Raw genomic sequence first — 12196 nt, forward strand, 5'->3', positions numbered from 1 at the left:
TATCAATTTCAAGTGGATAGTAAATTTATTATTTGATCATAGGAATACAGTGAGGTATTGTCTTATGAGTTTTCTGACTGAGGTAAATTGGGGTAAATGGTTTTGTAATCACTTCTTCACTATACTAAATCTCTTTGTTCTTTGAATGAAAATGAAAGTTCAGTAACGGCATTAATGCTTTGATCTTAGGTGTTTTTCAGGAAGCAGAATGAAACAGCAGGAAACCCATTATAACTCATTAATAGATCCATAACCAACACTAATGCACTTTAAATCTGAAACAATAACTTTATTATATGATATGTTAATCGACTTTAAAATAAAGCATCAGGAATCACAAGTAGCAATAAATGTGAATTTTCTTTATCAAGCAAAAATACAGACCCTTAACTGGATCAAAATGATCTGATCCAAGGATAAGCTAAGTTTAAAATATAAGGCAGTTATATTTTAGTTTAAAACAGCTCAAAGGCAATATGAAGAGCTTAGGACTCAGGGGACAGTGTGCGGACATTGCATTGTCTAATTGGCTACATGATACTAAAAAATAATGAAGATCCAAGGACATTAATGAATATGATGTATATGAGGGATAATATTCTTGTATTGAATAACATAGAGATCATTATTTACACTTACCTTGTTAAATTTACATCATGACAACTGACATTGATAGTGAAATAATCTATAGAGTGCTCATAAAAATGCTGCTATGATGGATAAAGCATTTTACCATCAAAACATCAAAGAAAAATCTGTATAAATAAAAAAGGCAAGTAAACAGCAGACAATAAATAGACATGACTGATTGCTCCATCACATAGGCTGAATGAAGTCATTATGAAGCACACAGTGCTCAGACCTTTTTCAGAAAAGCCTTCTCTTTAGAACAGTAAGTCAAATGTTCAAGCAGACACACTGTGTTCCATTTACACAGGCAGAGTTTTCCTGTTCCTCCCGAACAGCTGGCTCAACCGTCGTCGGGCCGAGTTTCTCTCAGATGGCTGCATCTGTTGGCTGTGCAGATAAAAAAATTCATAATTTAGAGCTGAGGTAAGACAAAGCTGGAAGCAGTATGTGTGCTAAGTTTGGCGAAAAGGGGACAAAATGTTCAAGAAGAACAGAAGCACTGACTTAAAATGAACTCCCAGCAAAGCCTCTGCATCTTCTGTGCATTAGTTCTGGACCACTGCGTCAGTGTGGCCGACTGCCATGTTAGAGCAGCACACACATTTCCTCAGTGCACCATGCTTCACATGAGCTTGATATTACTGCCCCCTTTGAGCTTATGGTTATAAATATAACATCTCACCCATTGGTGTCTCTGACAGTAAACTCCTCTCTTCTCAGAGACCCAAATTTTAACTTCCAGTTCTTGCGAGTGACCTTAGACTCCTCTTTTTTAGACTCCTGAAATTACACAATTGCACATCAGTGAATCAATTTCACATTGACTGTATTTTCAATGCATTTAACTTTTTATGTGGAAAGCGCAAAACATTTTTTAAGCCTTAACAAGTATTTCAGTATTATCATTTAAGTCCAAATGATTTGTTGAATGTGAAAGTGTTCTACCTGCTTTTTATGGACTTCCTCTTCCTTCTCATGCAGGCCATCTGTTCTCAGGTGCTGCCCTCTGCTGTCTGTATTTAACATTCCTGTGCACATAAACACACACTATAACTATCACATCTATAACTACACTATTGATGTGATTCTTTTTCAAACTGGCAATGAAAACACATCAATAGTTATATAAAATAGACAGAGCATAACCTCAAAAGGTGAAATAACAGTTGGACAGTGACTCACTCAAATGCAGCAATGCAATAGTTGGATCTGAGGCTGATCTTTGCCGAAAATGCCTGTTAGGCTTATCTTTCCGTTGCTGGGCTCTGCAGTCTGGACTTGTATTTCCAGGCTTTAGACTACATAAGAGCTCCTCCTCAGCAGCTTTAGAGTCACTCCGACAGTTGTCTGGAGCCTGAAAGAGAGCCAAGAGATGAGGACAACAATGTTGTTGAATTAAAATCAACTCTCTGGCTGTTCGAAAACGTCTTGTCACCAACAGCCTGACAAGCTATCGTCCTGTTAATGAACCCAGCACAGTGCTGAAAGTGTGACGACTTCTTCATTGGTATGCAAAGGTGTGATACATGAATGGGTTCACCTGGCTCACCTCCATGTCTTGATGCTCCCGCAGGGCATCCATCTCCATCTGTAACACTCGGCTCTGCATCTGCTGTCTGGCAATTTCCTCCAGCATTTGGCACACCTGCTCCAGGTAGCAGAGACCTGGACTCAGATCTTTCTTTTTCTCATCACACACGACCTGCACACATTGATAGGAGAGGTAAAGGTTTTAGGATTCAACTCAAAATGTCATGTTTTCAAGTTTATTCAAATGAAAAGTCCAATCAGGAAGTGTTTGAAGAGTCTTGCAGAATACTGCAGTGTAAACACAACATGTATATGGCATACTATTGTGACTCATAGCTTGGTACTGTTGAGGCAATATTGTGTATTTTACTCATGAGGATGGTCTGCATGATGGTGCAGTGGTTAGCATGCACTGTTGCCTAACAGCAAGAAGGTTCCTGGTTTGGAACCTCGCTGGGGACCTTTCTGTGTTGAGTTTGCATGTATGAGTTCCCTCCGGGTACTCACAATGCAAAGACATGCTGGTTGCGTCAACCCGTCACTCTGAATTGCCCTTAGTTGTGAAAGTGAGTGTATCTGGTTGTATGTCTGTATGTTAGCCCTGGTATAAGTTGGTAACCTGTCAAGAGTGTACCCTGGCTCTAGCCTCCAGAAGAACTTTGAGTACTCAGATTATGAGTTCAGGGTTTAGGATAATTAAAGTAGAATGACATGTGATGCGTGATGTGCGAGTCATTATGACTTATTAGCTTATCATGTGGCTCTTTTGTGATGCCTTCCTATGAGCCTTTTAAACCCTGGGCTTAACTGAAGTCATGAAAGCACACACCCTAGCACTATCATATAAATTAAAGACAACTGGTACAACTAATCCAGTTGTTTCAAAAGCAACGTGAGCTGACAGGGTGACCTGATTTGAGCACTATACTCAGGAAAGCAACAAGCTCAAATCAAATAACAATAAGAAAGTCTCTCATGTGTTTTACTATTGTTGCTCTGGTTAACATTTTAAATTGAGTCTGTTTTTTTCTGTTAAACAATGTGTCTGCCACTTTTATCCAAAGCCTTACAGACTGCTCAACTTCCCCCACATATCCCCATCCATTCCTGTCATACCTGTGGGCGTTAAGTCACCTGGGCAGACTGGTTTATGATCCCTCGCACCACAGACAGACTTGTGATGGGTTGTGAGCATGAAAGAGATACTGTATGAGTAATGACATGCCTGTCCTACTTTAAATATGAGAGCAACTTATGTTGCAACTCTTTAACTACAGTAAAAGTAGAGGCCTCGTTACACCCGTGGGACTTTCCTTCAGGTTTTACTTTTACATTTACAAGCCTGTGCTGTGCAAGACCACACATGTTACAACTGAATTTATGTAACCCTGGAAGTGATCCCAGTTAAGCACTAACAGAAATCAAACATAAATGTTTGTGTCTCCTCTGCTGGATCCCTAAATATTTGAACAAGGTTTGTGGCAGAAACATTATCTCACCTCTGATCTTGTCTGAGCTTGTTGCATGTTATAACTAATTGACACTGGTCGTTTGCACATTTCCGACATCTGCCTCGTGGAAGCTGATGGGTTGACTGTCCTCCTCAGGCCAAAACTTTCTGACCTTTGACCTCTTACTAACTCTGATGTATGCCGCATCCTGGGCACCTCGTCCATTGTAGGGAGTTCTGAGTTTTCCTTGAGGCATTTAGAGTCAGCCCGTTGTAATGTTAGCTCCAATTTTTGGGATAAGATGTCCGGAGCCCTCCTGGGATAGAGGTGAGGGGAGGACAAGGAGGAAGAGGAGAACACAGGAGAGGATAGAACAGGAGACTGAGATGTTGACGCATTTATTTCTGAGTTATCCGTTAAGACAGAGCAGGATGTCACAGGAAAAGATGTCTCAGAGCTGGCCGTCTCCACTCCAGAGTCCACTGATTCTGAGCGCAGGTTTGAGGAAGCTTCAAGAGAGTCTTCATTATTAATTCCAAGCCATTCTGAGTCCAAACCCTGTGCTCCTTCAGTCACCCAGGCCTCCATGAGGTTCCCAAAACTCCTGTATAAATTCATCCTCGCACCTCTGCTCCAGCAAACAAAATGAGCAGCAGTTTAGACGGCCCACACAGTCATTAGCTGAGGTAAACTGGCTGCATAGAATTCAAAACATGCCTCTGATCCGCCTCTGCTCCCTCACCCCGCCTCTGTCAGCAGCAACTGTCCTGTCACAGCTGCATGTTGATACCTGCTGCTCCCTGTCGCTGAATACTGGAATAAGAGTGACTCATCTGTTGGATTTTTCCTAACACCTGTGGGAATCAAAGCCTAATAGAGAGTAATTATGGATTTATGGGTGGTACTTCAAATGGAAAATATGCAACAAAAGTCTTTAAGAGTGTGCTTTTCAGATACCAAAGTGCTGAGAGAGTAAAACAGAGGAATTTTGATGCTTAAAATCCCATCAGAGATAAAGCAACAAGTCTCAGAGCTGCCCTTAAAGAGTTAAGCCTGAGTGTGTCATATGGTAACACAATATGATCAAATTTGTCAGAGGCTACACAATATATACTGTGTGAAAAGAGGAACCATAATAAGACTCCAAATAAATCATCATTTCAACAAACCAACATTTATCTGTGAGTAGAGGAATGTGGAGAAAGAATGTTCCTATCCCAGCCACTGATTTGATCTACATTCCCCAGGTGAGGAGTGACAGAATGGATCATGTGATTAAAACACAAAAGCTCACTCACAATCCTGGAAAACAAAAATCACAGGTATTTTGTCTCAGTCTGCCCAGTTACATCTGCTGTTGTCCATTTTATTTCCTCCATCTTGTAACGCCACATTTTCAAACAAACCAACACTGTAGTAAAGAAGACTGGAAAAAGAGGAAGTACTAATTCAACTTCTTTAGTGGAGAAAGTGAAAAAGTGCTCTGAATAAAAAAAACATATCAAAAGTAATAACCATAAACTGTAGTGTGATGTGTAGATCTCTTCTATTTGGCTTGAATTTTGTTTTGAATTTGGGAGAGTACAGTTCAGTGAAGCAAAATAACTACTTTCATTCCCCTTCAATGCATTACAATTCAAATACTGAGCCTGCTTTGAAAATATTTGGGATACAAAATTGCAGATTGTGTCATTTAGAAAGGGAGTGAAAGTTGAAAGATGTCAGAAAAAACAGCACCCAAGAACAGACCCATATAAAGCAGAACCAGACACAAAGTATTTGTATTGATGTCACAACAGTTTTTATGTTTGTTTCTGTCTTGACTGATTCAGTTTAGCTTTTTATTCACGAGTGTCTGCAGCTTATCATACTGAGGTAATGTGTGTGGCCTTGGCAGCTTATGGGTGTTGTAAGAATAAATATTCTGGGGCTTAGCGAATTTACTGTTATCAAAGAAGATCATTTGAAAAAAGAAAAAATATTTACTAGATTTTATTCCTGCTGGTTTGAAAAAGGTTTTAAACCACTTTTCAGTTTGTTGTCACAGGAAATAAATATAAAGATATATCTCTGAGTTTTTATCCCCCTACAAACCTGGTCACAGTCTGAGATCCTCTGGCAGTGTTTTCTTAGCTGTTCCAAGGAACTGACTGAAAACCAAAGGGGACAGGGCTTTTTAAGTCAGGGCTCCTACACTCTGGAACAGCCTGCCAGAGGAGATCAGACTTGCAGAGTCAGTCCCTTGTTTCATGTCATTACTCAAGACACATTTTGACAGGGAAGCTTTTATTTTGTTGTGTGATTTTATTTAATTTTAGATCTGATTTTAAGGGGCTGTTTTATAAGTGTGTATGTTTTTAAGCTTTTATTTCATTTTATTTTTATGGCTTCATTTTGCTTTGCACTTCTTCTTGTTTTTATTGCCCACTGTAAAGCACTTAGTTACTTGTATTGAACAGTATTATTATAATTAAGATAAGATAAGATAAGATAAGAGATTCCTTTACTCGTCCCACACGGGGAAATTTAAGTGTTACAGTAACAGAGTAGACAAAGTGCAAAAGAAATATATAAAGCAAACAAGAGCCTATAAATGAACAATTATTAAAAAGTTATTAAAGAGGTAAAAGATAAGCATATCTCAAATCACACACACACACACACACACACACATATATATTATGGATTATAGAGTCTGACCACTGGAGGAAGAAAAGAACCGCGGTATCTCTCTGTGAGACACTGCGGGGGAAGAAATCTGTCACTGAACGAGCTACTTGAAAAAACTAGTGTTTTTATGGTCTCCTGGAGGGGGTGTGACGTGTTGTCCATCAGAGAAGATAGTTTTGCTATCATCCTCCTGTCAATTATAATAATTATAATGTCAATTATAATAACTATAATAATTATAATAATGATTATAATAATGATTATAATTATTATTATTATTATTATTATTATTATTATTATTATAAACATTATTGAACATGTATTGGAATTTAAATAGGAAAAATATCCGTCTAGTTTGTAGGCTAAAGAGTGTATATCTGTCGTTGTTTGATAACATTTTACTCTATGTAGTTTAATCAGTATGTAGTTTAATCAGTCTAACCCTAAACCACAACGATTCCAAAGGCCTTGTTCTGCACATTGGCATTAACAGTCATTATGGTAACTTCATTCCTGACAGTGATTGCAAAGTTCTACAAAGCCGCTAGGGGGCGCCGTTAAGCATGTCACATGAATTTCCATCACAGTTGTAATACGTCTATTAACCATATTTCACTTATTTTTAATCATCATGGTAAGTCCACGTCCGTTTGGGTTATTAAAAAAATTAACTAAGGAGAAATGTTGTGTAGAAATAATCTCCTCAGAGGTGTTGTGTCGCTGTCAGTGTCATATAAACAGCCTTTTCCCCAATAACAATGAGTCTTCCGTCCTCTAGCTTCTGCCCCTGAGAAAAAGTTGAGTAATACGTCACTTCAATGTCACTTGGCTCCATCAGTGTTTGTGTTTAATTCCCTGTAGCAACCTATTTTTTACAGTCTATGGTAGCAACCAGCAAACACGGAGCTCTGTCGGTGGACTTGCCAGTGGCTTCAAATAGGGTCAACATGAAGAAATATGCCCCGAAACTGAGCAGTGTCCTGACACCTGATCCAGGCCACATACCGGGGTGAGTACAGTAGGCTGCATCCCTCCTGCAGTTTAAACCTTTAATATAACAGATTAAATTACTATACAAACATGACTGCACGGACTTTAACGCTCTGTGCTTCTCAGTACTTTAAAATCATTACAGGTCAAATGCGACCACGGCGTGCAATGAAATACAGCGTGATAAAACCATGGATAAAACTGTAAAAACACTGAAAGGTTCATAAATACTGTTAGTGTTTACAGTGTCACCTGGCTTAATTGTAGCTTTGTTGCAGCTTTGTTATGTACTGAATTACAGCATGGTATTCATGCTAACTTGTCCACAAAGATAGTTCAAGAATAGTAAAACTGTAAGTCAGGATAATTATGCTAATTTGTCAACACTAAATATGACCACAATACATTGAATTAACATTAGTAGCAATATGCATTTCTCCTTTATTTATAACACATTTAATTTCTTTGAATGTATCTTAAAGCTGCTGTTGGTAGTCACCATTGACTGTATAATAATATACAGTCTATGGATGGGACAGCTCAGGGTGTTTTAACCCCTTTCTGTCCATTGTTGATCTGTGGTGGAAGGAGGAGGAGGGAGGCAGAGGACTCAACAGGTTACAGGATACTGTGGATCAAGGCACCAAAATAAAGTGATAAAGAAATAAGGAAGTAGAGAAATAAAGAGGTACAGAGATAATGAAATAAAGAGGTAAATCCTAAATTAAGATAAAGTAAAGAAAAAGAAAGAATAAGGAAAATAAAGTAAACTGGAGTAGTGGAATAAAAAGAGTAAAAGAGTGTGTGTGTTTATAAATGTATGTGTGTTTCATGCATTCAGTGACCTGTGTATATGTGTGTGTACATGATGTGTGGTATGAGCTCAGGCAGCAGTGGACAGGCAGAGGTAGGGAGGGTTCAGTGGGTGGAGATCTTTTTTTACCTTTTTTGTGTGCAGTCATGATAGTGCCTATATAACCAATCGGAGGACGTAGTAGGGGCCGCCCCTTAACCAATCAGCACAGAGGATTGGAGATTAGCTATGATTGGTCTGTCATAACGGGAACGAGGGGAATAGTAACATTGCTTGATACAAAGGCATTGGAAAACGCAGAGATTTCACAATAGTCTCACATTACTCCACTTACCGCTAATCTGTACCGATGAGTATTATGACCTTTTCTCCAAACCCAGCAGAAAAAAGTAACGTTTTTACACCAGTCCTACCAACAGCAGCTTTAAGTCCTAAACCCCACCACCATAACCACCTACAGCAGCTGCCGAAGTCCTTCAGAATCATTACTTTGTTTAAGACCTGGACTCCTTGTTGTCTTCAGGTATACCGGTTACTGCCCACAGCTCAATATGGGGAAGTCATACGGCCGACTCACATCTAAACTCATCAGCCGTCCTGACACGGAACCCTCTGTCCCCTCTGCACACTACGACACTGCTCTGGAACTGAAGATGATACCAGGATACACAGGTAGATATCACACACTTACACAGAGGGGTCAACCAAGAAACTGAACACCTCATGGACAATGAGTTAATGTTGCATACAAACACTAAATTAAGTTAAGGAATATTTAAAATTACAGTATGGTTTAGTTACGATTCATCAAACATTATGCCTCTATGAGTTTTTTAACTTTACAACAACATGAGGCCAAAGAAACACAAGAATAATGTGCGTCCACAAACATACAGTCAGGGGACATTGTTGATATCATGGTAACCTACACTGAACTGCCCTGTTTGCAGTAGCCTTAACTATTTTGATTTCAAAAATGTTTTAGTATCCTATGCAAATATTTAAACAAATCCCACATATTTAAAGTAAAGATTACCCAAATTACATTTAAAAATCCTTCTCTTCTGTTTGTTTGGATTGATTTGATTTTGTTTGCTGAAGAGCCGAGAATCAAGCATGGTAAAATCTTAATTATTTGCTAGTTACTTCTGTGGATTGTTTTCACTGGAAATACTCTGTACACAACACATTCTGTTATTGTGAGCACCAGAGACTAAATGTATGTATCAACCAGTTCATTATTATGGAGGCAAAATAAAGATTCATATCAAATTAAATGAATCAAACCAGAAGTAACAATGTTACAATGTTACAATGTCATTTAGCAGACGCTTTTATCCAAAGCGACGTACATATGAGAACAAAACAACACAAGCAAAGATCTAGACAAGAGGAAACAAGATCAGTAAGAGTAAGAAAGTGCTTCAAGTCCATTTGGGTGCAGGTACTGCCAAGCAGTGTAAAGGCAATGCACAAAAGTAAATACGGATTTTTTTTTTTTTTTTTATATAAAATAAGGAACATCTACAATGAAGCAACCAAACAATTTAAGACCTTCCATTATCATCATCAACAATTAAGTATCCATGAAGTATCTTCATGGATAGACATCAGTGTGCATTCAGGTGAACTAATCCATAAATGTTGCTTGTTGCTGTTCTAGGCTTCGTTCCAAAATGCCAGAACTACTTTGGCACCAATTACTCTGACACGCGTCGTAAAGCCATGTCTGAGTTTAAGCAGGAGAGACATGCATGGATGCACCGGCGATCATCAGACCTGCCTGCTATTGCCAACTACACCAACCAACAGTCTGAGGTAACCTCTCTGCGACATGTTGACATGGCACCTTTGAACTGGTTCACTCTTGTTTAATTATCCATGGTGGAAATCCAGTGTCAGCTCACTGTAACGTTATCTGCCTTTGATGAAAGACTGAGAGGCAGAAGTGATCAGCTTTCCAATGGACCAGCTACAGATTCACTTATTATGTCTACATGATTCAAATTAGTTTTCATTCATGGTCATGTAAAGGACTCATTAGCACTTCTCAATCTCATGTCTTTTAGCAAAAAATGTCCGTTCAGTTAAAAATGTACCAATTTTATAAATGGAGATGATTTACATTGAACCTGTGTTTAAATATAACTGATACAAGCTACATTATAATGTAGAATCTAGTTGTGTTAAAGCTTGTTGGATGTTAATTTTTATCAGAGATCTTATGATCTCTAAATGATGCATTTTTCCTTTCCTTTGTCTTTTCCCCACAGAGACAGAGACCACCTTTGACAGCAATCTCCGACAAAGTGTTCTCCTACAAGCCCGTAAAGCCCTTTGCACCCCCTGTCACTCCATATGTCATGGATGATGATGATGACCCACACAAGCACTTTATCTCAGGTACAACAAAAATACATTTCATATAAAAGAACGGACTTCTTAAAATGTAATTCATAAGGCCTTACGTCTACAATCATAAAGAGTTTCGTAGTTCAGATGGGAACAAGCGGCAACCTCCGGTCTAAAAATATGAGTCAATGTGGAAGTGTTAAAAGCTGCAGTTCATCGAGGATCCGCTTGAGGCTGGCTCCAGAAGTACCGGAAGTCACATACACATGAATGGGGAAAAGACGATCTTTGCAGCATTAATAAACATGTTTACAGCCTGGTACAAAAGATGAGTGTAGTCTGAATAGCTCATTTCTCGATGTCCTCTCACTGTGAGGGGGGTGAATTTTTTTCTAATTCGGCAATTTCGAAGATATTGAGATTACCAGTCTTCCAATGAGAGGCACAGCTGCCTGTGGGAACACTGCAGCTGTTGGCTAGGAGGCTCAAAGCCCGCCTCTTTACGTCACACTGGCTCGACAGAAGCAATATGGCTGCCGCAGCCGATTGGTCTCAAAACAGCGTTCAGAAACAGATGGGTGACGTCACGGATACTACGTCCATATTTTTTACAGTCTATGGATGGGAAGCTATTTACTTTTTGCATATTTACAGTACTACACATCCTAATATTTTAGCTCGTGTTTTGGTTTCCACACACTCTTAAAATTTTAAATGTTCCAATATGTCATCTGTTATTTGCTGCTTCAGTGTTGGGCAGGAAGCTGAACCAAAATATGAAGTTGTAAAGGAGACAATCAGATAACTAGCTGAAAGACACTAAAATGGTTTGTAGAGCTGAATGGATCAGATAATAAATGTCTTTGTGTTTAGCAAAACAAGCCATCATTTTTAATTATAAGCAGTAATTCTCTCTTTTTTATGGGCAAGAAATATTGATAATTGCTACTTTAAACTCTGCTCATCAAAAACTTGCCATTAGGGGGCATAAAAATCCCAAAACATTGGACACAAGTTAGTAGCTTGAAAGGCCTGCATAGTTAAAATGTTGGTAAAAAAAAAAAAGGAGGTAGTGGTGACATTCAATTGGAATTACATTTTAGTGTGTATTAGATCAAAAGGCTATTTGCTTGTGCTGGAAGTAGAACCATAAATAGCCACAAAGTGAAAATATAGCCAACAATAGTTTGAAAAGGCCTTTGGAAATTCTGGTTTAGATAATTGTATGTATAAACAATATTGGTACCACGTTTCTTTATAAAATCCCAGCAGCTCACAGAATGATCTCTTTTCAAAGGATTCGCTGGACATGTGCCGAAATCTCGCTTCCTATTTGGCCAAGGCTACCCCATCACCACCAACCAGGCTCTGATCCAGTTTGGAGGGAGAAAGGACAGCTCATCTGCCATGCCCACCATCTATCCATCAGACAGGGGGCTGGTGCCATTTTACACAGGACACATCCCAGGTGTGTTTCAGTGTAAGCAAAACAGTGACCAAACATTTTCTAAAAAGGCTTCTGAAGGGGTTAAGTCAAAGCATGTGAAACTTTATGCCTTGCAGGATATCAGTTCTTGTATGGACAAACCTTCAGCCAACTTTCCCAGAATGCACTGGAAAAGAGCGGGATCAGGAGGATTCCTCAGGACAAGTCATTCAAACAAAAATAAAATGTTCACTCACAGCAAAAGGAAATGGTTACATGAGTCTAAGAACATATCAGGGAGTTTTGGTATATGGATTAACATTTACACCTTCA

General features: G+C 38.9%; 2 protein-coding genes across 3 annotated transcripts; one reads left to right on the forward strand and one right to left on the reverse strand.

Annotated features, from left to right (window-relative positions):
* Window positions 1–347: 347 nt before the first annotated feature.
* si:dkey-106l3.7 lies at window positions 348–5103 on the reverse strand. Of its 2 annotated transcripts, none has more exons than XM_034710086.1 (6): window positions 3660–5103; window positions 2180–2332; window positions 1813–1984; window positions 1576–1658; window positions 1313–1410; window positions 348–1017 (listed from the first exon to the last, which is right to left on the reverse strand). In XM_034710086.1, exons 1-6 carry the CDS (start codon window positions 4227–4229, stop codon window positions 930–932), a joined length of 1164 nt encoding a protein of 387 aa, XP_034565977.1. In that variant the 5' UTR covers window positions 4230–5103; the 3' UTR covers window positions 348–929. The 2 variants fall into 2 exon arrangements, with proteins under 2 accessions (XP_034565977.1, XP_034565976.1); XM_034710085.1 differs by having other exon boundaries at window positions 2171–2332.
* Window positions 5104–7131: 2028 nt separating this feature from the next.
* On the forward strand, window positions 7132–12127 carry fam166b (family with sequence similarity 166 member B). The gene is made up of 6 exons (XM_034710087.1): window positions 7132–7290; window positions 8609–8757; window positions 9749–9903; window positions 10359–10488; window positions 11735–11905; window positions 12001–12127. Exons 1-6 carry the CDS (start codon window positions 7163–7165, stop codon window positions 12105–12107), a joined length of 840 nt encoding a protein of 279 aa, XP_034565978.1. The 5' UTR covers window positions 7132–7162; the 3' UTR covers window positions 12108–12127.
* Window positions 12128–12196: the final 69 nt, after the last annotated feature.

The sequence above is a fragment of the Notolabrus celidotus genome, chromosome 19 (genome assembly GCF_009762535.1).
Source record: "Notolabrus celidotus isolate fNotCel1 chromosome 19, fNotCel1.pri, whole genome shotgun sequence".
Lineage (NCBI taxonomy): Eukaryota > Metazoa > Chordata > Actinopteri > Labriformes > Labridae > Notolabrus > Notolabrus celidotus.

Coding starts and splice junctions, on each gene's coding strand:
- si:dkey-106l3.7 (XM_034710085.1), bottom strand. CDS start 4,229: ATGAATTTATACAGGAGTTTTGGGAACCTCATGGAGGCCTGGGTGACT. Junction 2,333..3,659: donor AAGCTCAGACAAGATCAGAG/GTGAGATAATGT, acceptor CAATGTGTGCAG/GTCGTGTGTGATGAGAAAAA. Junction 1,411..1,575: donor AGGAAGTCCATAAAAAGCAG/GTAGAACACTTT, acceptor GTGTAATTTCAG/GAGTCTAAAAAAGAGGAGTC.
- fam166b (XM_034710087.1), top strand. CDS start 7,163: ATGGTAGCAACCAGCAAACACGGAGCTCTGTCGGTGGACTTGCCAGTG. Junction 7,291..8,608: donor GATCCAGGCCACATACCGGG/GTGAGTACAGTA, acceptor TGTTGTCTTCAG/GTATACCGGTTACTGCCCAC. Junction 8,758..9,748: donor GATGATACCAGGATACACAG/GTAGATATCACA, acceptor TTGCTGTTCTAG/GCTTCGTTCCAAAATGCCAG.